Below are 27,675 nucleotides of genomic sequence, written 5' to 3' on the forward strand. Positions count from 1 at the left end.
GGGTTGAGTGCAGCACACTGTGGATCAGTTTCTTGCTGAAGGAAATTACGCCATGGCTGGGATTCGAACCCACGACCCTCTGTTTCAGCGTTCGAAGACTAATCCACTGGGCCACAACACTTCACTTGGTATTTTCAGATTAGAGAATTTATTTTTCTCCATATCTCATTGCATACTAAAGGGAAATAGCCCTTTGCTGTATTTTTAGCTTCTGTTAACCCAATACCACTGAGCTATTTTCCTATCAAATTATTATGGGTGATGGGGTTGTGGCCTACTTTCCTCTGCTACTGATCATGCCAATTAAGTCAGTACACAGTTCGCCGATGACATAGTAACATTGCATACTTAAAATCTTACTTAATTGTTTCATTGATTATTCCATTGAAATAATATATGCATGAAATTACAATTTAGCTCTAAATCCCCCCTAAAATAATAGAAAATAGACATTTGTTTTTAATTCCTGAATATATATGATCAATAGATATTCAATATCAATATTAGTTCAGGTATATTTCATTGTTTTTGTTTTATTGATTCTTATGTACATCTTTGTTTTTCGGACTTTATTTTGGAAATCATGACATTATCACAATTACAGATCACATGAAAACAAATCTTGGAAAGAACAAGTAAATTATACTTGAAATTTGTACATGACTTGTACATGAAATCCCGTTTTTGAGCAGGTTGTGTCCGATATGCACTTAATGGATTCCGTAACTTACTCGGGCGTCGGGAATTTGGTTTCAAAAGTTGGCGTGAGACTTAAAATAGGTCATGAAATCATGTTATTTGATTTCTGGGGGGGGGGAGCACGTCCCCCATGGTGTTTCGGTTAAGATCATGGGAGTTTTTTTCATATATCTGGTATATTGCTTCCTTGTTTGAAAGGAAATGATTGCATGATTTCCTGTACTTGCTTCTGCCAAAAAATATCTTCCTAATTACTAGCAAAAAATGGTTTATGCATAGTCAGGGAGTGGATGAGATTGAAAGAGTATGGGAGGGGGAGGGGCATGTATATCCTGGGTATAGGATACTAAATTTGTATGTTCATGTTGTGAAATTCATTGCAAAATCCGAAGATTACGAATTGCCACTTTACGCCCAGTGGCGTAGCTAGGATTTTTTTCCTGGGGGGTCCTTGCTTTTTCAGGGGGGCACCATTTTTTCCGTTGTGTGTGTATGTGTCACAAGGGCGGATCCGACTTTCGCCAATAGGGGACGGGGCCCGAAATTATCTTCACCTATATTTCCCCCGATCAGTCACTTCTTAGTTTTATTCTTATAGAACAACATAAACATGAAATAATCTCATAAGCCTTATAAAAAGTGCGTGCGCGAAGCGCGAGCGATTTTTGTTTTGTTACTTTCATGTATTTTGTCCTGAAAATGTAATATTCTGTGCAATGTTATGTGTGATCCTGAACAAGATTCGTATGTAACTAGATGGTTACTGCGAAGGCCAAGCGCGAGCAGAAATTTTTATTAACTGTTCTAGCATTATCGAAAAGGGACCTGTTAAGGACTGCTTACAGTTACCCACGAAGACGGTATATATTTCAATAATGCGAGCGCGAAGCGCGAGCAAATTTTTTTTGACATTCGGACCTAAAAAATTGTCATTCTAAGCACTTTTTGTATTAATAAATGGGATAGGAATGTAACTAAACAATTGATGCGAGCGCGAAGCGCGAGAGGAAGAAAATTAAGATTTTAGACCTAAAAGCGGGACACTCTATTCATATTTTGTAAATCATAAATAGGATATAGTTAATTGGGTATCATTAATAATGCGATCATGAAGCGTGAGCAGACAATTATTGATATTCTGATGTGAAACTGGATAATTTAAGTACACTTAATATAAAGAACATGCAGGCTATCGCGCATGTTTTAGATTTAGACCTAGAATCTGGGCAGTCTGAATACATTTGTTTAATGGAACATTATGAAATACACGTAGACAATAGGAACTTGGCAAATCAAACAATTTGACCACGAAGCGTGAGCTTAAAAATGCTGATATGTAGACTATACAAGGGACATTTTACAGCTAGAACACTTAAATTTGTTAATGAAAAAAAATTGATGAGAGCTCGATGTCCGAGCTAAAATATATTTTGTATTTTGACTTCAAACCTTGCTCCATATCAGCTTATTGAGCAAGATATGAATTTCATCGAACAGGCAATTCTGGCGCGAAGCGCAAGCAAAAGTTTTATATAGTAACATGAAAGATTTGTTTTTTTTTGCAAGTCTTCCCTTCACATTATTTCATTCACTCGTCTTCCTCCTCTTATTTTTCTCTTTTTTTTTCTTCTGTCTTTCTTCTTCTTTTCCTTTTTTTTCTTCTTTCTCCTTTTTTTTTTGCTCTGCCAATTTTTTTTCAGGGGGGGCACCTGGGGGGGCACGTGCCCCCCCAGGCCCCCCGTAGCTACGCCACTGTTTACGCCAACAGAATTTTGCAAGTACATGCAGTGGCGTAACTACGGGGGGTGCATGGGGGGCACGTGCCCCCCCCCCCCCCCCCCCCCCATCGGCTGCCCCCCCCCCAAAAAAAAAAAAACGGGGAAAAGGAGAAAAAGAGGGAGAAAGAAAGAAAAACATAGTGGGGGTAAATAAATTATTGTATATTATATATTACATTATATCATATTACAACTTTATGAAACATAATTTGCTTAGGGCCTATGTGTTCATCTTTCCTGGTGCTCGCATTGTCTGTTTGATTCATGTTGTACTAAAACATCCCGTTTTCAAGTCAATCATGATATACACCAATATGCCTATAGTTGCAGTTAATATTTTTTATGTAGTGGCATAATATTATGCTTCTTTTTCATGATTACCTAAAGTGATTGCCCCCTTTCAATGTCTGAATATAAAACATTTCAAATCCGTACTTCCGTTCGCGTAAGAGGATAGGTGAGATATGTATGCTCTTCGCGAATTCCTTAAAAACAATTCTTAAAATGTCCCTTTTCTAGTCTGAATATCGAAAATTTTCAGCTCGCTTCATTTGTATAGTGAAATACTTATGGTCTTAGCCAATTCCTACGAACAAGCATTAGAATGCACCTTTCAGGTTTGAATTTTAAAAAAAATTCAGCTCGCGCTTGCAATATTTGATTAGTGATATAAGTATCATGTTCATGATTACAATGACTACAAAAAGTGTTTCATGTGTTTAAATGTAATTCTAACATAGGCAAGCGCTTGGCGCTCGCATTAGATGGCTATGGTGAGATATGTATGCTCTTCATGAATTTCTTTTTTAAAAAGTCCTTAAATATCCCTCTTTGGGGTCAATATATGCACACACAAAATTCAGCTCGCGCTTCGCGCTCGCATTGTTTGTTTAGTGAGACAGGTATGTATCATGATTGTAAAAAATTGCGTATAATGTTCCCTTCTTAGGTCTGAATATAAAAATATTTCAGCTCACGCTTCGCGCTCGCATTAATTGGTTAGTGAGATACATATCCGTTTAATGGCACAATCCTTAAAATTTCTCTTTCAGGTCAGTATAGGCCTACATGGCAAGAGCGCGCTTCGCGCACCCAAATATTTGCTGGTGCCCCCCCCCCAATGCCGTGACCCACGATACGCCACTGAGTTCAAGTAAATACATATACATGTAAACATATTACATAAAAATATGCCAGACAATATCCAAGATAACTTACCCATTTTGCAGTACTGAATATCCTGAAACAATACGTTGCATTTAAAGAAAAACATAACCACAAATATTATACATGACATGCATCACTTTAACATAAGAACCCCATCTCTATAATGATGATATGTACGGAGCCTTTAAAGTGCCATCGACTTGACGACTTGGCGAGATATTTTATCTTGCCATGTCGACCAAATAACATTATATGTCGACATGGCAAGATATGAAGTGTCCAAGGCCCGGCGAGAGTCCAAATATCTCGCCAAGTTGACATAAAACTTTTTATAAGTTGACTTGGCAAGATAACATATTTCGCCATGTTGACATATAACTTTTTATAAGTCAACTTGGCAAGATAATGTATCTCGCCATGTCGGCATATAACCTTTTTAAAGTCGACTTGGCGAGATAACGTGTCTCGCCATGACATAAAATGGTTATCATGTCGACATGGCAAGATAAAGTATTTCGCCAAGTCAAGTCGATGGCACTTTAAAGGCTCCGTAGATAAAATTTAAACTCCACATACTTCTATTAATATTCCGCCGTAGTTTTCTGGAATGTTTCCCCTTTGGTTTTGACTAATACAATGGCAATGAAGGAGCGCTTCATGAAAGGACTTGTATGACATATCATTAAATCACATTTTATCCAACGGCTACCACAGTAACAGTGCTTTTATCTAATAAAATCAAGGGAAGTTGAACAATCCAACAACTGATGGACTGATGTAACCCAACGGTGCTGTAAAGAAAAATCTATTCAATGTTTGATTTAATGCTACTGGGAGAGCGTCATTACTTTGATCTGAACATGCTGAATAAACCGAACTTGTCTTTATCATTAAATGTTAGCTTAACAAGACTTAGTATTCCATTGTTTTGAATTCATGTTGAAGCGATGTCAAAGTTAAACGACTTTGCTATTTCGGTTGCTCTTTAAAATCATGTATGCATAGGCGTCAACCAATAAATGACTACTACATTGATACATGAATTTGTTGATATTCCACTGATGAAATACTGTACATTCGCTTCGGTTCGTTTTCCATTTCAAACCTTTTGTTTTTCTTCTTAGATAAATTCATAGGCCTATATTCATTCTACGTTTTACATAATATTCATACGCCTATGTGTGCATGTGTGTTTTGATTAAAAGAAAATAAAGAATATTGGAATTCAATTATTTTCGTTTCCAAAAATCATATCATAATTCACACTTTTCTTTTTTATTGTCATCATGTCTCCCTTACTAATCAATGGCCATATCAACACGGTTACCAATATTCAACGAACTTTATCAACTGTACCCTTGATAGAAGAATAAACTTGCAATATTCATAATTCAATTAACCTCATATTTGAGAAGAGAGAACCAAATTTAGGTCGGTGTCATTAAACAAATTTACTTTCCAGGGGACTCAGTTTACCTTCTTTTCCTGCTCTTTCTGGAGCACGAATTCCTCAGTGCGATGCTTATAATTATATTGCGCTGAACAGGCAGGGGGTAAAGGGGCTGATCGTATGGATCATTTCCAACAGTGGCATGTGAGTAATAAACCACTTGTTATTGTTTTTGTTTTTTATTGATGAGTATTCCATTTGCATTGCCAATGAGCATGTTGTTTTTAAAGATTTTGAAATATTCATTAAAAAATGAATGTTGTTGACGTACTTGGTTTTGCTCTATGCCGTTTTTCACGAGTTGAGAAGGACTCTCGCTCAATACGAGGCTATACAACTTTAAATACTGGGCTTATATATCCTGAAATTAATATTCAACATGATTATCTTATCACAAACTCAATGAGAGGGTGTGAATTTCTTTTGTGAGAATAGCCTACATGTGATATCATCCACTGCCAGTTTACCCCCATGCTCGTAGAGGCATATTTATATACTCAAAACTCAAAAGAGGGGTTGCTTTTCACGTTAGGTAAAAATCAGAAAGGGTATTGTTTGGAAAATTGTATACATGTATTTTTTCAACAGCCTATACGGGTCAGGAGAATATATCTCACCCTATCATGGAACGGTTACCACAGTAACTCAAAAGAGGGGTTGCTTTTCACGTTAGGTAAAAATCAGAAAGGGTATTGTTTGGAAAATTGTATACATGTATTTTTTCAACAGCCTATACGGGTCAGGAGAATATATCTCACCCTATCATGGAATTAGATTATTAATTATTATATTATGTTTCAGATATTTCAAAAATATTATTCGATTAGTGTTATTTACCATTTTTTATTTAAGGTTGTTCTTACTGAAAAAAAAAAACATTGTCGGTGGGTTTTTTTCTATCAAAATTCAAAAAAAAAATTATTCGCCTCATATATTATACATATTCCTTAAATTATCTAACAAGCAAATAAAAGGGGCTCTTGAATAAAACATTGTAGCTGAGTTTTTTTTCCTATCAAAATTCTGGAAAAAATGATTATCGCCTCATATATTATACCTATACATTATACCTATTCCTATCTGATCGACGAGCAAATAAGAGGGGCCTGTTACGGGACAATACTTCTCTCCCTTCCATATAGAGGCGACAAACAAGAGAACACTTCAAATGACAAATTCACAGGAAATAAACAATGTAGATTGGGGTCAAAAGGAGTAAGACCTAGCCCCCCACCCCTGTCCATTCCAAGATTCCAGGTATATTATAGGAAAAAAACATGCATGGTACAAAAATAGAAAAGAAAAATTGATATACCGGTAGTAATATTTTGGAGAAGGAATAATTACATAATTTCCCCTAATATTCTGACAGATATAAGTATCACCATGGCTACGTCAGACAAGAACACGAGGGAAGACTTCAATTACCAAGCTGCTATCGACAAGATGACATCATCGGTCGTTACCAATGACGACATTAAACGGTATCCTGACTCCAAGTTTATTGACTCAGAGGTACATCATGTTCAATCTCTATATTCTCCCAATAATTCTACAGTGAACAAAATATTTCCGATTTTTTGTTCTCATACTTCAAAATTCATTAATATTCTTTAAATTTATTTAAGTGGGGTGACTGTCAAGCTTAAAGATGCGAACCTTTCTAAAATTTCTCAAGACAAATACAGACGTCATTGTTCTATTTATAAACAAATTTGAAATTCCCATTATAGAGTATAAAATTTACTTATCTTGCTCAGGTCCCGCCCAGTATGCCTATTATGGAGGATAATCAGGGCCATGGGGACGTATTTTAACAGGGGTGCTGGTTTAAATTTGACAAGCAAAAAAAATGTTTTCACCTCAAAATGAAGGTGATTATGGTCCAGAAAAAAAATGACAAGCAAAAATAAAAGTAAATAAATAAATATTTCATTACAGAATCTTGGTCCTTTGCAATACATTTTTGCATACCTACCAGATGTTCAGGGGGTGCTGCTCATGGACGGATAAAAATACACGCAGCACTCCCCAGGAAACCCCGCCCCCGCTTCCCAGGGCCATGAAGATAAATTATTGTTATTCTCTTTTTTTTCAATTAAGTTTGTAAATAACATCCTTTCGTCCTCTGTAGTACAGTGAAAGCTATCTCGCCTATAATGTATACGAAGATTTTGACTGCACATTGGTCCGAACTGATCTTGGGAAAGAACTTGTGAACGAGTTTTACATTCTACAAATCATTTATGAAGAGGACCTATGCAGCGTCTGGACTAGGACAGGGAAAATCGTGAGTATCATAGGCGGCGGAAGCGGGGGGACGTGTCCCCCCTTAATTTGAGGTGGGGAGACGATCCCCCCTAAAATTGTTGTTGATGACTTTTTTTTTTTTTTTTTTTTTTGCTTGTCAAATTTTTTTGGTAGTCCCTCCCTGAAATTTTGGTTGATAACCTTTTTTTTAGGGGGGGACTTGTCAATATTGCTTCCTGCGTCCCCCCTAAAACTGTTGGCTTCCGCCGCCAATGCCGTTGACGCCTGAATTTTGTAATTCACACAAATATGCTTCCTACAGGGAAAATCTGTCCCAGTATAGGTAACGGGTTTGGAGTGAATAAAGAAAATAGGGGCAATTATTATACACCCATAAAATTTAAAATGAATAAAAAAATGAACGAATAAATAAAAGAATAAATGAAAAATGAAATAACAAATAAGAAACAAACAGAATAGAGAAAAGTTAGATAAGCCTAGAACATTTTGTAAAGCTTCGATCATACTTTTACTTATTTCTATAAAGTTTTGAGCTCCCTCTCTGCTTTCTCTCACTTAGGTTTATATTCATCTACCCTTCCTACTACATAATGGTAACTGATTCTTATTTAAATCTAAATTTTGTAGGTGCTGAAGTTTTTCACCCCCCCTCCCCCCCCCCCTCTTGCTCTCTGTTTCTGTTCTTATAACCTTTTTTCGGGCTCTTTCGATTCGTTCCTCAAAAACGTTTTGTCTTCATTCCGTCCACCACGTGTATATCTCATCTAATTTAAGGTAAAGTCCACCCCAGAAATTGTTGATTTGAATCAACAGAAAAAAATCAAACAAGCATAACACTGAAGATTCATCAAAATCCGATATAAAATATGAAAGTTATGACATTTTTCACAAATTAGTTATATGCACAACATGCAAATGAGAGAGTCGATGGTTTCCCTCACTATTTTTCTTTTTATTGTTTGAATAATACAATATTTCAATTTTTACAGATTTCACAGTAAGGACCAACTTGACTTAACCATAAAATGTTAAATACCACATGTTCAGGGAGAAATAAAACATTGTTTCACAGGACAGAATATTTCATATAATAAAATACAAAAGAAATAGTGAGAGTGATGTCATCAGTTCTCTCATTTTGCATACCAACCGGGATGTGAATATAACTGTTTTGTGAAATTAAGTGAAACCTTAAAATGTCAAAACCTTATTCATGTTATTTTACATCCGATTGTGATGAAATTTCAGTGTTATCGGCTTGTTGGATTTTTTCTTTTTATTCAAATGAACTTTTTGTTAGGGTGGACTTGTCCTTTAATCCTATACATTTTTTTTTCATATTGGCTTAAAGGGAGAGGTGGGCAAATACAATAATGAAAATTTCGGACTGAGGCTGGGAGAGGCCATAGACTACTTCGAGAGCAAGTACAATGAGCTGACAGGTTACACTAGGTCCGATACCAAGGGGGGCAACAGCTTACCCTCTCCAGGTTCCTGCTCTGGAAAATACACCCCTGTTCAATTCAAATACGACGATGAGATTCAACTGAAAGAAAATCTTGGAAAGGTAAAAATACAAAACAGTTTTTATCACGTAACTGTTCACAGCTCTTATTTTCTGGAAAAGATTATTCTGTGATTATTTTCTGATCTGTTTCATTTTGTCTTACTTTGTTTGTATATTACACTTCCAGTGTCTCTTCTATAATATTGCTTTAATTTTGTTTTCTTGCCTTGTGCTTGAATGTATTCTTCTTTTCTATATCTAGCTTCATAACATTCTATCTGATGATGGAGCTGCTAAGATGACCAAGACTACTCTGATCCAACCCACTCTAGACCTGGTCCAGCTAATATTCACCGAGGACCAGCTGTATAAGAAGTTGACAAGGTTCGATCTTTACGAAGGCAACGAAAGGATGAAGAAGTTTGAAATAGGTCTTAAAGGTATCTAATAATATAACCACAGAGTTATAATATATTCATCATGATATGATCTTCTTTTTTTTATTCAGAGTGGATGGATTAAAATAGAGGGGCGTATCAAGAGAATGATAATACTATTTTGCATGTGAATATTATTCTATACCCATAAAAAGACATTTTTATTAGTTTCTTTGATTCTACAAGATACTTGATCTCCTTTTTTTATGGAGGCTCCATAGGCATTTAATAAATGCTGCGCTTCCCGTTATTAATGTGTTTAATTCATTTATTCATTACTCCTATTTTTTTGTCTATAGGTGTTGAATACATTCCCTTGGGAATTCCCACCAACACCCAACTAATAAAAGGCCTGTCTCTTTTGAAAGAGATCGGAGATCACATCATCCATCATGCGACAACGGAACAACATCGGCAGTTGTCTTCGGATTTCTACCGCACTGTCCCATGCTTGATCGAACACGTCGAACGAGCGGTGATTGATGACACTGGTAAAGTGAAGCAACTAAGAGATGTGATATTGGTAATGTTCTTCCTATTAAAAACATTAGTTTGTCATTTGCAAACTAGTGTGTTTTCTTACAATTGTTATAGGTGTGTGCCATTAAAAAAAAGACATACTGGTAGTACGGAAGATTGTAATGTGCAACTTTTTTCGAGGTATATACATTACTTCGATTATACCCCCAAACTGGGAGGATGTTTAAGTACGTGTTATAGTTTTTGATTAATGTGGAACTGCATGGCAGTTGTTTTATTTAACCGAGTCTGAAGAATTATGCGTTTCGATGATTTTTTTTTTGCATGCACTTGCTTTAAGATAAAAAGTTGCGCGGGATCGGCATCATTGAACTATTTTTGCTTGTATATAAGTTTGAAATCAGGGGCGGCACTTATGATGGGGGCCGGGTTGTCGACTGCGTCCCTATGGTATAAAGAGAAGAAAAGAGGAAGTAAAAATGAAAGAAGAGTACCAAGAAATATATCTCGGGCGTGTCACTCTCTATCATTCAATCGATAGAAAGAAATGACGTGAACGATAGGTCGTCTTGGCCATATCCATCAAAATATAGCGCTCAGTCCTGTTTAAAATAAAATCCATCCACACTTCGACCTACTATTCGATTATATTTATTGCTTCAATTGTGTTTCTCCTTAAGCCTCGCTGTCTCCCCTCCCCCCTTCCCCCCCGCCCATCACAAATTACCCTCATTCCTATCATGTCTATGATCTTTACAGGTTCTGGGTGGTGTTACAAATTGCTTGAAGACAGTTGATGATGCTAAGGTATGGTCTTGAGATGAATTTTTGTAATAATATTGCCCAAACTAAATGCAGTTTGAATATTAAAGTTGTGTACAGTGATACATTTATCTCTCTTGCATTAACGTTGCAAAATAATTCAGGGCAGTTTCAATAGGAATTTTTAGAAATACCGTCTTAAAATGGTAAATATGAACCATATATGGCATTAATCAGATTGCCCTTATTCGTGCGAAACCAGGAACGTCCTGTCTCCAAGTTAGTTTCAATACTGCACTTATTCTCGATTCATGCAATATCTACACAAAATATGAAACATGTCCCATTCTTAGCCAATTAAATATATCTTGTTTCACCTTTGGTTTTTATTAATAGACTTCGCTATTTTAAATCTTGTTTATACATAGGAGAACAAAGGAGGTATAATACCACACCCACTTGATGCCCATCACAAAGATGTCGTGAAATGTAAAATCGAACATCTTTCAGATACTTCCGATGAATACAAGGTGAGAAAAACCAGCAGCTCTACCCCTCCCCTGACCCCCCCCCCCCTTCCTGGCCGTCATCACCACTCTGACCGCTCACCACCTGTTCGTATTTCTATATTTATGCATTCAGCATTTAATAATGATACCTTTTCTTTACCATGTTTACTTTCACCAACTTAATTATTGGTCTCAAAGCTGCAATTACACACCGCAAATTATCACAATTTATTAAAGATGTACAAAACACATAGATAAATAGGTTTATGTTTATGGTGATTGCGTTGCATGGTATTAGTGATGATGATGACGATGTCATGGTGATGACGATAATGATGGTGATGACGATGAAGATGATAATGATTACTATGGCGATGAAGTCATTGGTAATGACAATAATGATGTTTATCATTATCATCATTGGTGTCAATCCAACCCAACATAAACGGAAGAACATTTGACAGGTATAATAAAACAGACATCATCCATTCAAATTTTACCCCTCCCCGCTATCAGGCATATGGAGTGACCCCCGTTTGAATTTTGAATATCACTTTATATTTCAGGTACGTTGATGATGTAACATAAGTGGAGGAGAAGAAAAGAAATAAGAATCGAATTTAGAAAGGGGTATATACAAGGGAAAGAACAATGAAAACTCGAGGTCAGTGTTTCAAAAATTGCAGCATTTACGAGCAGCCACTTGACTCTCTCAAGGAGAATAGAGAACAATATTTACCTGCGTCAATCATCCCCAAACCATTATGATGAGGAGGAGGCGGAGGATGGTGATTATGGTGATGATGATTGATGTTGATGAAAGAGATTATAATGATAATAAAAAGAGAAGTAAGATCATTCGAATTGTTACTCTTCAATGATTTTAGATGATTTTGAAGAATATAGAGATGACTCGGAATGGATCATGTGAATGGGATGGCAAAGAGACCCTACTCAATATTTGGAAAGTGGACAGAGAGCCAGAGGTAAACACGGTTTTTGATAAACCATTCATTATTTGTATTTACTCTTTGCATTAAGAATCGTACAAAATCTTTGAAGAATGCCAATGATAGAAATAGGCCAAGCCTAAAGTGAGATTCATCCAAAGCTAAAACTAAAGCCTAATAACACTTTCTATACATTTCATCATATTTCCAACAGATGGGAAATATTACCTGATTTGATTGAGGTTTTGTTGTATTGCAAACATATTGATTTATTTTTTTCAGTTGACATCATTTGCTGCGCACGAAGATCTTGGAAATCGTCGTCTTTTGTGGCGAGCCTGCCGGCGTCTCTACGAGTTTCCCTATATCTTGAAGGAGGGGTATACAATTAGCCAACGTCGTGATCGTTTTGCATCTCATGCGGGGTGGGGCTTGTATTTTAGACCATGTTTCGATGAGGCTGCCAAGCATGGTAGGTTCGATAATATTTTTTTTTGTAATGAAAATTATCTTCTATCCAATTCTCCCCTCGATCATTTCACCTTTTCCTTTTCATCAATATGTATGTTTTGAAAATCACAGAGGGGGAGGGCGGGGGGGGGGGCGACCTGCCAATGTTTCTTCCGACAGACCCAATTCTTTAGCTCCCGATGGTACCATTATGGTACGTCACTGGGAGTGATGTAAATTTGTAATATATTTGATTGGTCTGGTAATCGCTGGATTGAATGTGACGTTGATTTTGTACTCTCCAGTTGATGTAGAAAACCGGGTTGACAATAACGCAGTCCTGTTCCTGATGGAGGTGGCCCTGGGAAATTCAGAGGAAACGGATGAATACGATAGAGACGTCACCTACCTGGAAGAAGAATATGACAGTCTTACTGCCAGAGGGAGACAAGAACCAGGTGAGAATACGATACAGAAACTATTATACTAGACTATCCTAGGTCCAATAACACAAAGCGTAACGATTGATCTTGGAGCTGGTTTCTACGATGGATTGCATTGATCATCATTTATGATCAGTCATAGAAATCATCCCTACGATTGCTCAATCGTTATGGGGTCCTGGTCACTCCGGGGAGGGGGCAGATCTAGGATTTACCAGCGGTGAATGTCCGCTCAGGAGGGAAATGTTGGAAGGTAGTCTCTCTCGAAAGGTTCATAATTCTTCATTTTCCGGAGTCAAAAGCGGAGTCATAAAGAAGGGGCTACAGGCCCTTCATTTTCCGGAGTCAAAAGCGGAGTCAAAAGGAAGGGGCTACAAGCCCTATGTTTTTTTGTACATAGATAATACAAATTTTACTCTCAGATTTCAATGACTATCCGAAGATCCGAGCTTTACTTTGATATGATTTCACTTGGCTCTTCCTTATACATTGTAGATCTCAGTCAAGATGTAGTCTTGAAGCTAGACGGCAACGATGTCACTTTCTCGCTTGGTGCTCCCATAGCTCAGGAGAAGTACTCGGAGGCAGAATTCAATTTCACCAAATACGTCCTCTTCACTAAAAGCCAATATCGGATTAGATATGTGTGTCTCTTCTCAAGAGACACTGAGTTTACGTAACTCTTAACTATGCAGTTACCAGCGGTGTAATGGGTCAACAATTTTGAGGGGGCTAATTATGGTGCCTTTTGATTGGCAAAATTTGACCATCAAATTTGTTGATACATTTCGATTTGATATTCATGCATCAAAATGTCATCGTCTGTTCGTCTGACAAAATCTGTTTTATCCGATTGTTACCATAGTAACTGTGCTTCTCAGCTAATCAAAATCAAGGGTAGTTGTCAGATCTGACAATTTATTGGACAAAAATGTTGACAAAACACTCTGATTCAAACGCACTATGAACAAACATTCAAATTAACAAGCAAAACAAAATTTGAAGAAAATAAAATTAATTTAATATGGACATAATTATGAAGAATACATCACAGGTCTGTTGATAAAAATGACTAAAAATAATTTGTTTCAAGTAATTAGCATACACAAACATGTATTATTGTTCAATAGTACTTACAAGTAATTCGATTTTAATTTCACTGCTTTTTCATTGTTATTACTGTTACTGCATTGTCCTAAAAATGATTCCGATGCTTTCAGGTTTAAATTTCCAAATCTATATATACATACAACATGTAATGTACTTTTCTATGAAAATTGCCTGAAAACATTTAAGAGGTTAAACTGCTTTGCTTCTAATTTTAAGTCACAGTATAGTTATTTTCATAACACAGAAAATAGATAGTCATTCACTCCCTTTACGATAAATAATATTATAAATAACCTTGTTTTGCACACTGGGATTTATCCATATTGTAACAATTAACATAAATGTAATTTTGACAGAAACTAAGGCATTAATAATTAAAGAATGATCCGGGAGAATGATACAAACAGTCATCAAACAATACAAATATATATTTATGATACAGTTTTGATTGCTGCCCCGTGCGTTCATTTGGTTTTGATGAATCTAGATCTTTCACCAACATTATTATTTCAGTTTGTTACTGTTGGTCACATGTCTCAGTAATTTTTCCAATGAGGTTGTATGAGATAGTTCGCTTTTGGTTTCTTCCTCCGTTTTGAAAGTCCATTTGTCGAACTCTTCGTTCCATTAGCATCTGAAATTGTGATGAAAATGAACATTTTTATAGCCCAGCCCAGATGTGAATGATACATTGAAATTATATACAAACTATATCTCAATCAAAGATTATCGTGACATTCATAACTGAATAATCTTTGTTCTTGATTTATTTGTATGTAAAGAAATTTTGGCAATTGAATGACAGGGGGAGTGGCAAACTTTTCCAAATACCAATTTAAATGGTTTAATATGTTGACTACAGTTTTAAGCAATTAAGGTTGAATATAACATTATAACATAATAGGTAAAGGTTGTCACTCCCCTAATCTTTCAACTGCTGATTCAGTATATCAGTTTTAGTGAGTAGATGAGATGGGCTATACATTTATTTACACAGAGTGATCGTTAAAACTGCGAATCTTCAATATGAGCTTTCCCCACGGGTGTATTCAATGTACATACCTGTTTCTTTGGCTTCTGGTGATATTTTCTGAGATTCTAGACGTTTAGACAAAGTATCAGCAGCATTTTGTGGTTGGATGCATGTCTTCCACTCTTCCCCATTTTCCTGGATTTCTGTAAAAGATTGATAAATCGTACATGAGGTTCTTATTACCAAAATTATAGTGAAAGAAATAGAATGGCAGGCTTAGATTTCCCAGATATTCAGTTACTGCCATGACACTGAGACAGATGAAAAAATATAGCCTCATATTATCTGGAAGGGAGCATGCTGGGTTTTTTTTTTTCTACTTCTTTCGTGTTTTTTTTAGGGGTGATAGGGTAAAACAAAATATTTTTAAAAAATGGAGATTGAAAAGACATAGAATCTCGGATAAATAAGAGAGGGGGGGGGAGTGGGAGATAAAGAAAAGGGGAGTCGTATGTTGGTTGTATTATGCAGCTGTATTGGGGAATTCGGAAGATTATAACTATATGTTGTACAACCAAACAAAACAACAACCCACATTAAATATTCAAATGAAAATAGTTACGGCAGTATATAGAACATTGGATTAAAGAGTGATTATGTATCATATTATTATTTTGCGTTAATTTCACGTCAAGTTATATGATCATACAGTGCTGGGGTTTATTGAAGGGAAAAATAATGATGTATCTAATAAATACGCTGTAAATCAACTTGGCGTACTTTATTAGGAAAATGATATTACGCAAAAACATGCTGTTGTCATAGTATGTTTCATGATTGCAAATTATATAGACTTCAAATAATTGTATTCTACGGCCTCTGCATTTTGCTCTGTGAATTTTACTGTAATTATTTAGATATAAATATTTTCTGCCCGGACCATCACTTTAACTCATATGGTATAAAATTACAGTAGTCTTGAATAAATACACATCGGGTAAATTATGGTTAGTGATCAGTCGAACCATGGACTTTAAATATGGATCATAGAGATATTGATGCAATGTTTTTCATTTTTCTTTTTTTTTTGTTTAATCTCAGATCGTTAACTTTCACACTTTAAAATCGAAAATTAAATCAAGCCCGGTGTCTGACCAGCCATGGGTCACTTCTTGTATCTTTGTTTTAGCCGTTGTTTTTGTTTCGTCTTTGTTCTGTTATATTTGTGAATTTCCCTAGACAATACATGCATTTTGTGTATTTCTCACATTATACAAGCTGTATGCTTTTAAGTAAATCCCCGTTTCCTCATTGTGTTATGACCTGTCTGTATAACGAAAATAATCTACGTTTACATACTTCCTTTAAAAAGGGAAAGAGAGAGAGAGAGATCATACCTTGTTGTATTGTTGCGGCCAATCTCTCGCACTGAACAGCTTTGAGAGCCTTCACTAGTTCATCAGCCAGCTGCTCTGGAGTGAATCCCAGCTTTCTCATCCATTGACGCAGAAGAGCGATTGTGACATCGGGAAAAACCTCATCTGCGCTCTCTCGTATATTCTTCATATGTTGCCATGGTAACGGAGTATACAATAGGATGGGGAGGAAAGGATTATCAAAAGCAATATCAGTATGCGGTGACGGGTGAAATGAATAAGGATGATATCAGCTAAGTGAGTGAATGCTTGAGATAAATTTAAATAGAACTACGTGTTTGCCATAGAATATGCAATCAACTCTCATGATATTCATTTCTATTTTGATTCAATTCACTTTACTTCTTGGGTTGAAAAGAGGAGGTGATTATTTTTTTTATATATTTGCTTATTTGACTATTAAACATGTGAATTTCGTTTTATTGTTCACTTCCTAAATAATTATGTAAGTCAAAGTCCGAATTTTTACAATTGTGACCAAAGGAATTACAACTTTGATATTGATGATAAGCATTTATCGAACTCAGAATTAATATCATCGTTATTTCAAGATCCAAAAGGCGTTCAAAACAGAGTTTAGAAGAATCTCCTGAGTCTCACTACCTATAGGCAATATGTTAACTTACCTGACTCATTTCTTGAGGTACTCCTAATTTTAGGCCAAATGTATGATAATCGTCTGGTGTAACACCATTACCAATCCGATGAAGAATGGTGTCGAACCAATGTTCTTCTGATTGAGAACTTGTACTTGAACTCTGGCTAGTCATCATTATCTTCCTTCGAAAAACACAAAAAACACGTGATGATGATGATGTTGAGGATGATGATGATGTTGAGGATGATGATGGTGATGAGGATGATGATGAAAATGAGGATGATGATGATCACTATACCAGGGGCGGATCCAGCCTTTGCCAATAGGGGGGGGGGCCGGAATTTTTTCCAGTCATATTTTCCCAGATCGGCTGCTCGAAGATGATTTTTTTTGGTTTCTTTGAAGGGGTAGTCCTAATAGTCACTTCTTAGCTTTATTCTTATAAATCAACATAAATATATCATAATCCTTATTAATATAATGCGAGCGCGAGCTAATTTTTTTTTGTAAATCTTATGTATTTTTTCCTAAACTTTGAACATTCTGGGCAATGTTTGTTATCCTTAAAAAGATGTGTATGCAACTAAATAATTAGTACGAACGCGAAGCGCGAGCAGAAATGAACTGATGGAAAAGATACCTGTTATAGACTGCATGCAGTTAGCTATGAAGAGCGAGCGCGAAGCGCGAGCTGAAATATTTTGACATTTTTACCCAAAGAATGGAAATTCTAAGAACTTTTTGTAACTTAAACAGAATAGGTATATAACCAAACAATTGATGCGAGCGCGAAGCGCGAGCGGAAAATTTTGAGATTTAGACCTACTGAACGAGACACTATTCATGTTTTGTAAATCATGAAAAGGATGAGTAATTGGGGATCTTCCAATTACATCAATAATGCGAGCACAATTTTTTTATATTGTGATCTGAAACTGGATAATGATTTAATTAGAGAACAAGTTGAGTATCTGAATAAACATGCGCGCGCGTGTTTCATATTTAGACCTAGAATCTAGGCATTCCAAATACATCTTTTATCATGAAAATCAAAGCGAGCGCGAAGCGCGAGCTTAAGCTAAATTTGATATTCCGATCTGGAAAAAAGTCGATTTCAGCTCTATATTTCAAGCACTTTGTAGGAAAATTGTGAGATAGATATGAATTGCGCTTAACAAAGAACTGATATTTATCTTACTTTAAGTTTTGACATAGGACCGGGGCATCCTTAGGACATGTCATCATATGAAAATGACGACTATCTTCCTATTCCTCTTGCTAAGCGCGAGATGAAACAAAAGGGACATTTCTAATTATTAAATTAATCTTATTCATTAATGCCTAATGAGGGCGCGAAATCTGATAATAATATGGCCTGAAACTGGAAATTTCAAGCACTTTTGTAATTATAAATAGGATGCATTAGTTAACATATTTTCAACCACTAATACGAGCGCAAATTCATGAAATTGCGAGCCAAATTTTTGATAAACTGTCATGAAAAGTGGATTATAAGTAGTTTGTTGTATAATCAATATTGAGACATACATAACTCCCCAATCAAACTGCGAGCGTGCAGCGCTAGCTGATTCGTTTTGACAATCAGACCTAAAAAGGGATATTTTGAAATCTTTATGGAATACACGAATATAATAGGTACCTGATAAATCCAAATTTGCGAGCGCGCAGCGCGAACAGAAAATAAAACTGACATTTTTACAGAGCACTTTTTAAAAATCAATTTGTAAATCATACAAAATAATGAAAGTTCGATTTCCGAGGTGAAATATGTTTTGTATATTGACTTCCAAACTTGATATTTAAACTCCATATTGAACAAGATATGAAAATCACCTAACAGGCAATGCGAGCGCGAAGCGCGAGCGAAATTTTTACATAGTGACATGAAAGATTCTTTTTATTTTCCAAGTCTTCCCCTCATTTTATTTTATTCACTCGTCTTCCTCCTCTTCTTTTTTTTCCTCTCTTTTCCCCCTTTTTTTCTTTTTTTTCTTTCTTTCCTTTCTTCCTTTTTTTTGCTCCGCCAATAGGGGGGCCCGGGCCCCCGGCCCTCCTGGATCCGCCTAAGACTACTACTACTATACTACCACTACTACTTCTACTACTACTACTACTACTACTACTACTACTACTGCTGCTGCTACTACTACTTCTACTGTTACTACTGCTTCTAATGCTACTACTAGTCTATACTGCTGCTACTCCTGCTACTACTACTACTACTACTACTTCTACCACCACCACCACCATCACTAATACTATATATATTACTATTACTACTACTATACTACTACTACTACTACTACTACTACTACTTCTACTACTACTACAACTACTACTATTCTACTACTAATTCGATGGTCATATATAGTAATGGCCACTTCTAGTATTTACACCTTCAAAAGTAACCTCTTCACTTACTTTGTTTTTTCGTCGTATTCAGGATACATAAATCCAGCTCAAAAATATCACTCCATGTTGTCTGACTGCACAAAATATATAAAATGAACTGCAAACCTTTTCACGTAGTATATCTCACACGTGTAATCATCATGAATCAGTATTTTGTTGTGATAGGAGAGTATCGAAGGATTGTGCACCGTTGAATTTATTGAAAGAGCGTATTGTCGGTTTTATGGCTAATGCCTATTATACACCTCTCGGAAAGTCATTGCAGAGAAATCAATATAAAGAATAGAATACAGCCTCTTTGTGGAAATAATAATATATTGTTATTGTGCAGTTAGTATGACTGTGACGTAGAGGTCTAGTGCCAGTCGACCATTATGGTTATAAGATGAAATGAATATGCCTACTGGACGAAATGATGATTGGACGAGATGGTGATTGGACCTATTGGTGATTGGACCCATGGCAACGATACCACATGATTGTTAGCCGAAATGGGTTTAGACAAAGTGATAGTGAAACATTGGGTGGTCCTTTTCAGGACCAACACTTGCCCGAAGAAAGATACATGGTGTACTGTGAAACCCACTACATTATTGATAGTGAAACAACTGAAATTAGACCAAATGGAACATGGACGAAATGAAAGTAGACCAAGTGGTTATTAGACCAATTGGCTATTTTAGGCCAAAAGGTAATAAACGTAATGATATTGGACAAAGTGGATTTTGGACCAATTGAAAAAAATACAATTAGACTAATAAACAAAATGGCTATTAGACCAACTGGCTATTAGACGAGATGGTAATTAGACGAAATAGTTATTGGACTATGTTGATAGTTGACTAACTAATGGTAGACGAAATGATATTAGATCATGCGATAGTGGTAAAAAGGCAGTAGACGAAATGGCAATATAAACCGATATATATCCATAAAAAGAGTAATCCTGATTTCCAAATTACTTATTCTCTTTCTCGTGTCTCAAAATACTTAGTGAAAGCATATTTTATATCTTATTTGTAACTCGAGTCCTGAAGAAAATACCGCTGTGACATTATGCGTTGCGACATGTGACGTTATGCGTTATTTGCTGCGACATTATGCGTTGCGACATGTGACGTTATGCGTTAGAAAAGTTACGACATTTTGCGTTGGTGTGACATTATGCGTTGCTGCGACAGTCCCGACCTTTCGTTGGAGAACGCGAACGCTTATTTGCGACGGTAGTTGATTTTGGAAGAGACTTTTGGGCCCGTCTTCATGGTCGTAAAACTCTGTCCTGCAATGCAAATTGTGTGACATGATATTTTTTTTCGTTTCGCATCTGGAACGGAAACATTCAATCTGCGTTTTGTGTGCAAAATTCTGGTTGCTACTATGGTAACAGCGATATATCTGATTTAGGAAGACATTCCAAAGCCACATTTGGTTCCTCCCAGAGCTCGAGAGGCCGCCCGGGGTGCCCACTTCCATTGAAGAGTGGATACCAGGCGCGACCACGCGTAACATAATGGTTAGTCGCGTGCATTTGAGTGTCCGAAAGTCCCCACACACAGCTCTAACACAGGGAACAGTGGTTTTCATGAACGTATATTGCAGAAATCCGGGTATATCTTTATAACTATTAATAATCTCACACCAGATTGATAATAGTGTGAAAATTTTATCCAATCCCATTAATTTGATGTAAATATTATTACAATTAATTCACTAGTTACGTCTCGATGTTCATTTGAAAGTGTCCATGTTCACAACTCTTGCTATGGCAAACGGTCTAAAACCACCCATATTTTCTAGACGCTGGCACTTTTGTTTTCCCACTGGAATATCCCCAAGGGTAAAAAAGGTCGAGATTGATTGTCATCTCAATGCTAAAAAGATTACCTACAGTTTGATGAATAATGCTCTATGACTGGTATAATGCTGGTTACATCTTATTTTTCTCCCAAACTTTGAGATCGAGCAGGCAGAACATGGCATATTATGTGTACAACGTCACGTGACTAACGTATGATAGTTTCCGTTCCTAGACCCTTTTCAATTGAAATAATTAATACAGTCCCAACAAACTTAATTAACGCATTTAATGTTGAAAGTAACAATGTTCTTGTACTATAAAGCTTTGCCTACTGATATTTATAATATAGCTACTTTAGGAAATTGGCAAAGCCGATCTCCTAATATTTATATAAAAGTTAGGTCCTACCTTAATTCTTGCTCGCCAGAAGATAGAATGGGATCCAGCCGCTCAGAATCTCAGATAAATTGCACAAATCCGTGAATAGAAATATATACACTTCACAATTTCAAATAGAGTAGAAAAAGGGACAGATGTCACAAAATGTCTCGCGAAGTAATGAGCTCATTAAATATGCAGAGAATATAGACTTCGAATGAGTGGAAGTGACGGTAAGGAATAAGATTGGAAAATGCAGAGAAATAATTAAGTATAAGTTGATCCTCCACAAGATTTGATTCAATCCTCACTAGCAGCTGGATGAGATGGTCAGCATGAGTGGACAGGACGAAGGCAGAGAGTAGAGTGATGATGTGGTAGAGAAAACAAGTTGTTTTTACCAACATCAGAAAAGATGAGACAAAGAAATAAGCGTCAAAAAGGGAGGCAAAACAAAGTTGAAAAGAACAAAGAAGAGAGAAGTAGACTGTGAGAAAAGCAAACATGCCAGCATCTCTGTAGTGATGTTATATACCTGCAAGTTCATTGCAATAAACAAGGGACAATGAAAGGATGTTTGCTCCAAGTCTAAGAACAAAAGAAAGGTTGTTTCTCAATATAAGAATGTGTTTGCCAAGTAGATTTGGGCAGAAAATGAGTTGGCTTGCTCTGTGAATGTACAGTATTGTAGTACATACACATGGCGTGAACAAGTGAGAATATATGAAATTGGAAATAAAAGAAAGAATTTATATACATATACAGAATGTTGAAATATAAATGAAAATATATACAAGGAAAGAATATATAGATGTAGATATATAAAAAGATATAGTCAAGTCACTACAGTAGCTCCCCCCTAGATTTGTACCGAATAGAAATGTAGTAACAAATCGACAAGGGAAAGTAAAAGGGAACTTGGCTATATAAAACAAGAAAATAAAAGGAGTGGAAACATCAGTGAATTTTGAGAAATGTTTCAACCGTCTCCGAAAAATTGAACGTACTTGGCAGGAAACCTGACATGGCGACCAGAACGGGTCTTACGAATTTCGGGAGGCATGTGCTTGTCATCAGAATCCACTGCCAAGTCCGTGGAGTTGGATTGTTTATGAACTTGGTCAGGTGGGTGTTGATGATGAAATGAAGGAGTGGTAGCATCCTGCTCGTTGAAAGCCGGTTTCAGTCTGTCGACACTGACATTTTCATGTTTACCATTATAATCTATGGTAAAATACTTGTCAGTGCGACGGATGACTCGGAAGGGTCCTCTGTATGGAGGCTGCAGTGGCTTTTTAACAGCATCATCTCTTAGAAAGATGTGAGATGAAGAATGCAGTTCAGGGTGTACCTGCGTTCGAGTTTGCTGTTTTCTAGTAGGAGTGGAATGTAATTCCCGCATCATTCTCTTTAGTCTGTGGGCATAGTTAGATGGGTCATCAGCAGAATCAATTTGTGAAGGAGCTACAAATTGTGCAGGTAGAGTGACTGTAGTCCCAAACACAAGTTCTGCAGCAGAGCATCCAATGTCCGCCTTGATTGCTGTGCGTATACCTAGCAAGACTAAAGGGAGTGACTCGGTCCAACGGACCTTGTTATGAGCTTTGAGAGAAGCTTTAAGTTGGCGGTGAAAACGCTCCACTAAACCATTTGCGGCAGGATGGTATGCTGTTGTGCGGATGCGTTTAGTGCCGAGGAGGTTGGTGAGTGAAAGGAAAAGTGCTGACTCAAATTGCCTACCTCTGTCTGTTGTGATGGTAGTAGGTGCACCAAACACTGCTACCCATCTGGCCACAAATGCTCGCGCTACCGTCTCCGCAGTGATGTCTGGGATAGGGATAGCTTCTGGCCATCTGGTGTAGCGATCAACACAAGTAAGAAGATAATTGTTACCCTCTGATGAAGGAAGCGGGCCAACAAGATCAATGTGCACATGAGAGAAGCGTGCATCAGGTGAAGTGAAAGTACCAAGTGGTGCTTTGGTGTGCCGATGTACTTTACACTTTTGACATTCGAGGCATGTTTTGGCCCATTTTCTTACATCAGCGTTGATGCTAGGCCAAACAAAGCGCTCTGTAATGAGCTTTTGAGTAGCTCTGATTCCTGGATGAGAAAGTCCATGAAGGGAATCAAAGATAGCTCTTCTATGTTTGACTGGTACCAAAGGCCTGGCAGTACCAGTTGATATATCGCACAGAATGGTAGTGGTAGAACCTGGGAGAGCAATTGACTTGAGTTGAAGTGAGGAGTCTTTCACCTCAGTTTCATCTTCCTGATCTTTTGCGATGGCCGCAAAGTCTATGATTGAGGAAGAATCAACTCTGTCAATATACAGACGAGAGAGGGCGTCTGCTGCTGTGTTCTCCTTACCTGAAATGTGCTGTATATCAGATGTGAACTGAGAAATGAAATCGAGTTGTCGGATTTCACGTGGCGAATGCCTATCCGGTTTCGATTTGAGTGCATGGGTAAGAGGTTTGTGGTCAGTGTAGATAGTAAATGACCTACCTTCAAGAAGATGGCGAAAGTGCTTGATACCCAGATATGCTGCAAGCAACTCCCTACCAAAAGTGCTGTATTTGGTTTCAGCGGGTTGTAACCTCTTAGAGAAGAAAGCCAGAGGTTGCCACACTCCATCTACTCGTTGTTGGATAGCTCCCCCAACTCCTACGTCAGAAGCGTCGACTAGTAGGCACAAGGGAACATCAGTGCGAGGGTGCACAAGAACAGTAGAGTTAGCTAATTGATCTTTAGCATGATTGAAAGCAAGAAGCTCTTTCTCTCCAAGATCAATTGGCATGTTCTTTTTTGTTCTGTTTTTCAACAGATCAGTCAGTGGTTGCAGCACCTCTGCACAACGAGGAATGAATCGCCTGTAGAAGTTGACCAATCCCAGGAATTCTCGAAGTTTGGTGAGCGACGTAGGGGCAGGAAAATCACGGATGATTTTCACTTTGTCGCTAAGAGGGCGGATTCCGGTGTTGTCCACCATATGTCCGAGGAAAGAAAGCGATGAAACACCAAACTGACATTTTGAGGGATTGACAATGATGCCATACTCCTGCAGGCGATCAAATAGTTGACGGAGATGTGTCTCATGTTCATCTTGAGAGGAACTGGCTACCAGTATATCATCCAGATAAACATAGACAAATGGGAGGCCGCGAATGACGGTGTCCATCAATCGCTGGAATGTTTGTGCTGCATTCCTAAGGCCGAATGGCATTCGAACGAATTCGAATAAGCCGAATGGAGTGGTAACGGCAGTCTTGTGAATGTCGCTAGGCTCGACTGGGATCTGATGATATGCCCTAACGAGATCAATTTTGGAAAAAATTGTCTTACCTGCAAGAGTTGAAGAGAAATCTTGCAAGTGTGGGATAGGGTATCGATCCGGGACCGTGCGAGCGTTGAGCAAGCGATAATCACCACAAGGCCGCCAGTCCCCTGGCGTTTTCTTGGGAACCATGTGCAATGGACTTGACCAGTTGCTCTCAGATTGTCGGATAATGCCAAGTTCAAGCATGTGCTCGAACTCTGCCTGGGCAATTCTCTGACGATCTGGGGCAAGTCGACGAGGGCGCGCTGCCGCGGGCGGGCCTCGAGTTGGGATGTGATGCGTGGTAGTATGTTTCACTCCTGAGTGCTTGTAAACCGGTCGTGTGATATCCGGATATTGACGGAGAATGGAGTGAAACCGCTCCGATGAGTCGTGTTGAACATACATCGGGCTAATAGTACCTGTATATGAACCACATCCCTGGACTGTTAGAGTGGTTTTGGTGTCTATCAATCGGCGGTGTTTGATATCCACCAACAGTCCAAATTGGTCAAGAAAATCGGCACCCAAAATCGGCGTGGGTATATCTGTCACAACAAATATCCAGCGAAAAACACGCCGTAAACCGAGATCAAGTGTGAAAGACTTTTGTCCGAAAGTCTTGATTGGTGATCGATTTACAGCCTGTAGTTGGATATTTGTCGCGTCAACCCTAGCCGGTTTTCCCAATTTTGAATGAGGGAAAATGCTCACCTCAGCACCTGTGTCGACGAGATAGCGTGTACCAGTGTACTTGTCGTTGACAAAGAAAAGGCGACTGGGTTGGGTGCTGCCAAGGGGGTTTGTCGCCGCTATTCCTTGGTGGGGTCGTTTCCCTGGGCCTGTCTTGCTGAGAAAGAGCAAGGACTAATGCACTTTTGAGCACTGCTCCCATATTTCCAGTGATACCAGCACTGGGCACCTGCATGCTGCTCACTGCGTGAAACCGACTTGCGCTGTCGACTACAAGTCCCTCTCTGGTTTTTCAGCATGGTTAATGCTTGAATCTGCATTGTGAGCTGGTCAACCTGCGCAGAGAGTTGGTCGATTGGAGAAAGGAAAGATTCAGGAGTAGAGGAAACATTACGGATAGTCATGTTGTAAGGTTAAGAAAAAAAAATGAGAAGTAGAAAGGAAACAAAAATAGTGAAGTGAGAAGCAAGAATAGCGAAGTGAGAGAAATGAATAAAGGGCGATAAAAGAAAATTAAGGATTCAGGATCACGTCGGGGTCACCAGTTTAGGAAATTGGCAAAGCCGATCTCCTAATATTTATATAAAAGTTAGGTCCTACCTTAATTCTTGCTCGCCAGAAGATAGAATGGGATCCAGCCGCTCAGAATCTCAGATAAATTGCACAAATCCGTGAATAGAAATATATACACTTCACAATTTCAAATAGAGTAGAAAAAGGGACAGATGTCACAAAATGTCTCGCGAAGTAATGAGCTCATTAAATATGCAGAGAATATAGACTTCGAATGAGTGGAAGTGACGGTAAGGAATAAGATTGGAAAATGCAGAGAAATAATTAAGTATAAGTTGATCCTCCACAAGATTTGATTCAATCCTCACTAGCAGCTGGATGAGATGGTCAGCATGAGTGGACAGGACGAAGGCAGAGAGTAGAGTGATGATGTGGTAGAGAAAACAAGTTGTTTTTACCAACATCAGAAAAGATGAGACAAAGAAATAAGCGTCAAAAAGGGAGGCAAAACAAAGTTGAAAAGAACAAAGAAGAGAGAAGTAGACTGTGAGAAAAGCAAACATGCCAGCATCTCTGTAGTGATGTTATATACCTGCAAGTTCATTGCAATAAACAAGGGACAATGAAAGGATGTTTGCTCCAAGTCTAAGAACAAAAGAAAGGTTGTTTCTCAATATAAGAATGTGTTTGCCAAGTAGATTTGGGCAGAAAATGAGTTGGCTTGCTCTGTGAATGTACAGTATTGTAGTACATACACATGGCGTGAACAAGTGAGAATATATGAAATTGGAAATAAAAGAAAGAATTTATATACATATACAGAATGTTGAAATATAAATGAAAATATATACAAGGAAAGAATATATAGATGTAGATATATAAAAAGATATAGTCAAGTCACTACACTACAGTTTGAGAAAGCAAATATCAAGTCCGGAATTGATTTTGATTTGCAATAGGGTCTGCGTAAGTATACTATATACTAGCAGGCTCGCATCGTCTGCTGCGTAAACCAAATGAGCGAACATGACCGAAACTAACCATTATGAAAGGGAAAGAGCTGTGGGCAAGTACGTTACGTATAGGCCTATGTAACGTTATAAGGGTGTCAAAAACGATGTTTAAAATACTGAAAAGGAGGATATGTTTTCAATACTTGTAGGGTTTCACAAGCTAAATACTTGTTAAGAGATGCATTTTCATAATCTGGAAAAGACTTGCTTCCCTTGTTTAGGGTGCTTTTCGAAATCCCATGGTCACGCCTGCATGGTATCCATATATCAATGGAAGTGGCCCCCCGGGAATTAGAATCTAATCCCTCATTTCTGGGGAAAGTAAAACATAATGCCCATTGTGCTAGAGACATATCGTTTGTGTAGAAGGAATAAGCAAAAGAAAAAAAACCCCGCAAATTAATTTGACTGGTGTTCAGACGTACGCGTTTAGCATGTTTAGGCCTATTGCCTATGCCGTGTACATATCAACGCATGCGAAATGGTTTCGGCTGGAGACATGGGAGAG

The 27,675-nt window shown here is 37.6% G+C and overlaps 2 protein-coding genes across 3 annotated transcripts; one reads left to right on the plus strand and one right to left on the minus strand.

Annotated features, from left to right (window-relative positions):
• Positions 1-5,156: 5,156 nt before the first annotated feature.
• LOC129255811 (protein mono-ADP-ribosyltransferase PARP3-like) lies at positions 5,157-15,562 on the plus strand. Its single transcript, XM_064096578.1, has 12 exons — positions 5,157-5,238; positions 6,467-6,609; positions 7,229-7,384; positions 8,717-8,932; positions 9,135-9,312; positions 9,609-9,832; positions 10,549-10,596; positions 10,980-11,081; positions 11,948-12,046; positions 12,293-12,482; positions 12,766-12,918; positions 13,399-15,562. Exons 2-12 carry the CDS (start codon positions 6,481-6,483, stop codon positions 13,581-13,583), a joined length of 1,680 nt encoding a protein of 559 aa, XP_063952648.1. The 5' UTR covers positions 5,157-5,238; positions 6,467-6,480; the 3' UTR covers positions 13,584-15,562.
• Positions 13,902-19,694, minus strand: LOC129256481 (uncharacterized). Of its 2 annotated transcripts, none has more exons than XM_054894672.2 (5): positions 19,463-19,694; positions 17,049-17,202; positions 16,384-16,546; positions 15,076-15,189; positions 13,902-14,647 (listed from the first exon to the last, which is right to left on the minus strand). In XM_054894672.2, exons 1-5 carry the CDS (start codon positions 19,489-19,491, stop codon positions 14,550-14,552), a joined length of 558 nt encoding a protein of 185 aa, XP_054750647.2. In that variant the 5' UTR covers positions 19,492-19,694; the 3' UTR covers positions 13,902-14,549. The 2 variants fall into 2 exon arrangements, with proteins under 2 accessions (XP_054750647.2, XP_063952649.1); XM_064096579.1 differs by having other exon boundaries at positions 17,049-17,198; positions 19,463-19,654.
• Positions 19,695-27,675: the final 7,981 nt, after the last annotated feature.

This window comes from Lytechinus pictus, chromosome 3 (assembly GCF_037042905.1).
Source record: "Lytechinus pictus isolate F3 Inbred chromosome 3, Lp3.0, whole genome shotgun sequence".
Classification (NCBI taxonomy): domain Eukaryota; kingdom Metazoa; phylum Echinodermata; class Echinoidea; order Temnopleuroida; family Toxopneustidae; genus Lytechinus; species Lytechinus pictus.

What these genes read in the sequence shown, in the direction of transcription:
- LOC129256481 (XM_054894672.2), bottom strand. Translation starts at nt 19,491, where the DNA reads ATGTATCCTGAATACGACGAAAAAACAAA. An exon ending in GGCCGCAACAATACAACAAG is followed by an intron (nt 15,190 to 16,383) that starts GTATGATCTCTC and finishes AATCTTTTACAG; the next exon opens with AAATCCAGGAAAATGGGGAA. An exon ending in ACCAGAAGCCAAAGAAACAG is followed by an intron (nt 14,648 to 15,075) that starts GTATGTACATTG and finishes TCACAATTTCAG; the next exon opens with ATGCTAATGGAACGAAGAGT.
- LOC129255811 (XM_064096578.1), top strand. Translation starts at nt 6,481, where the DNA reads ATGGCTACGTCAGACAAGAACACGAGGGAAGACTTCAATTACCAAGCT. An exon ending in TGAAAGAAAATCTTGGAAAG is followed by an intron (nt 8,933 to 9,134) that starts GTAAAAATACAA and finishes TTCTATATCTAG; the next exon opens with CTTCATAACATTCTATCTGA. An exon ending in CGATGAGGCTGCCAAGCATG is followed by an intron (nt 12,483 to 12,765) that starts GTAGGTTCGATA and finishes TGTACTCTCCAG; the next exon opens with TTGATGTAGAAAACCGGGTT.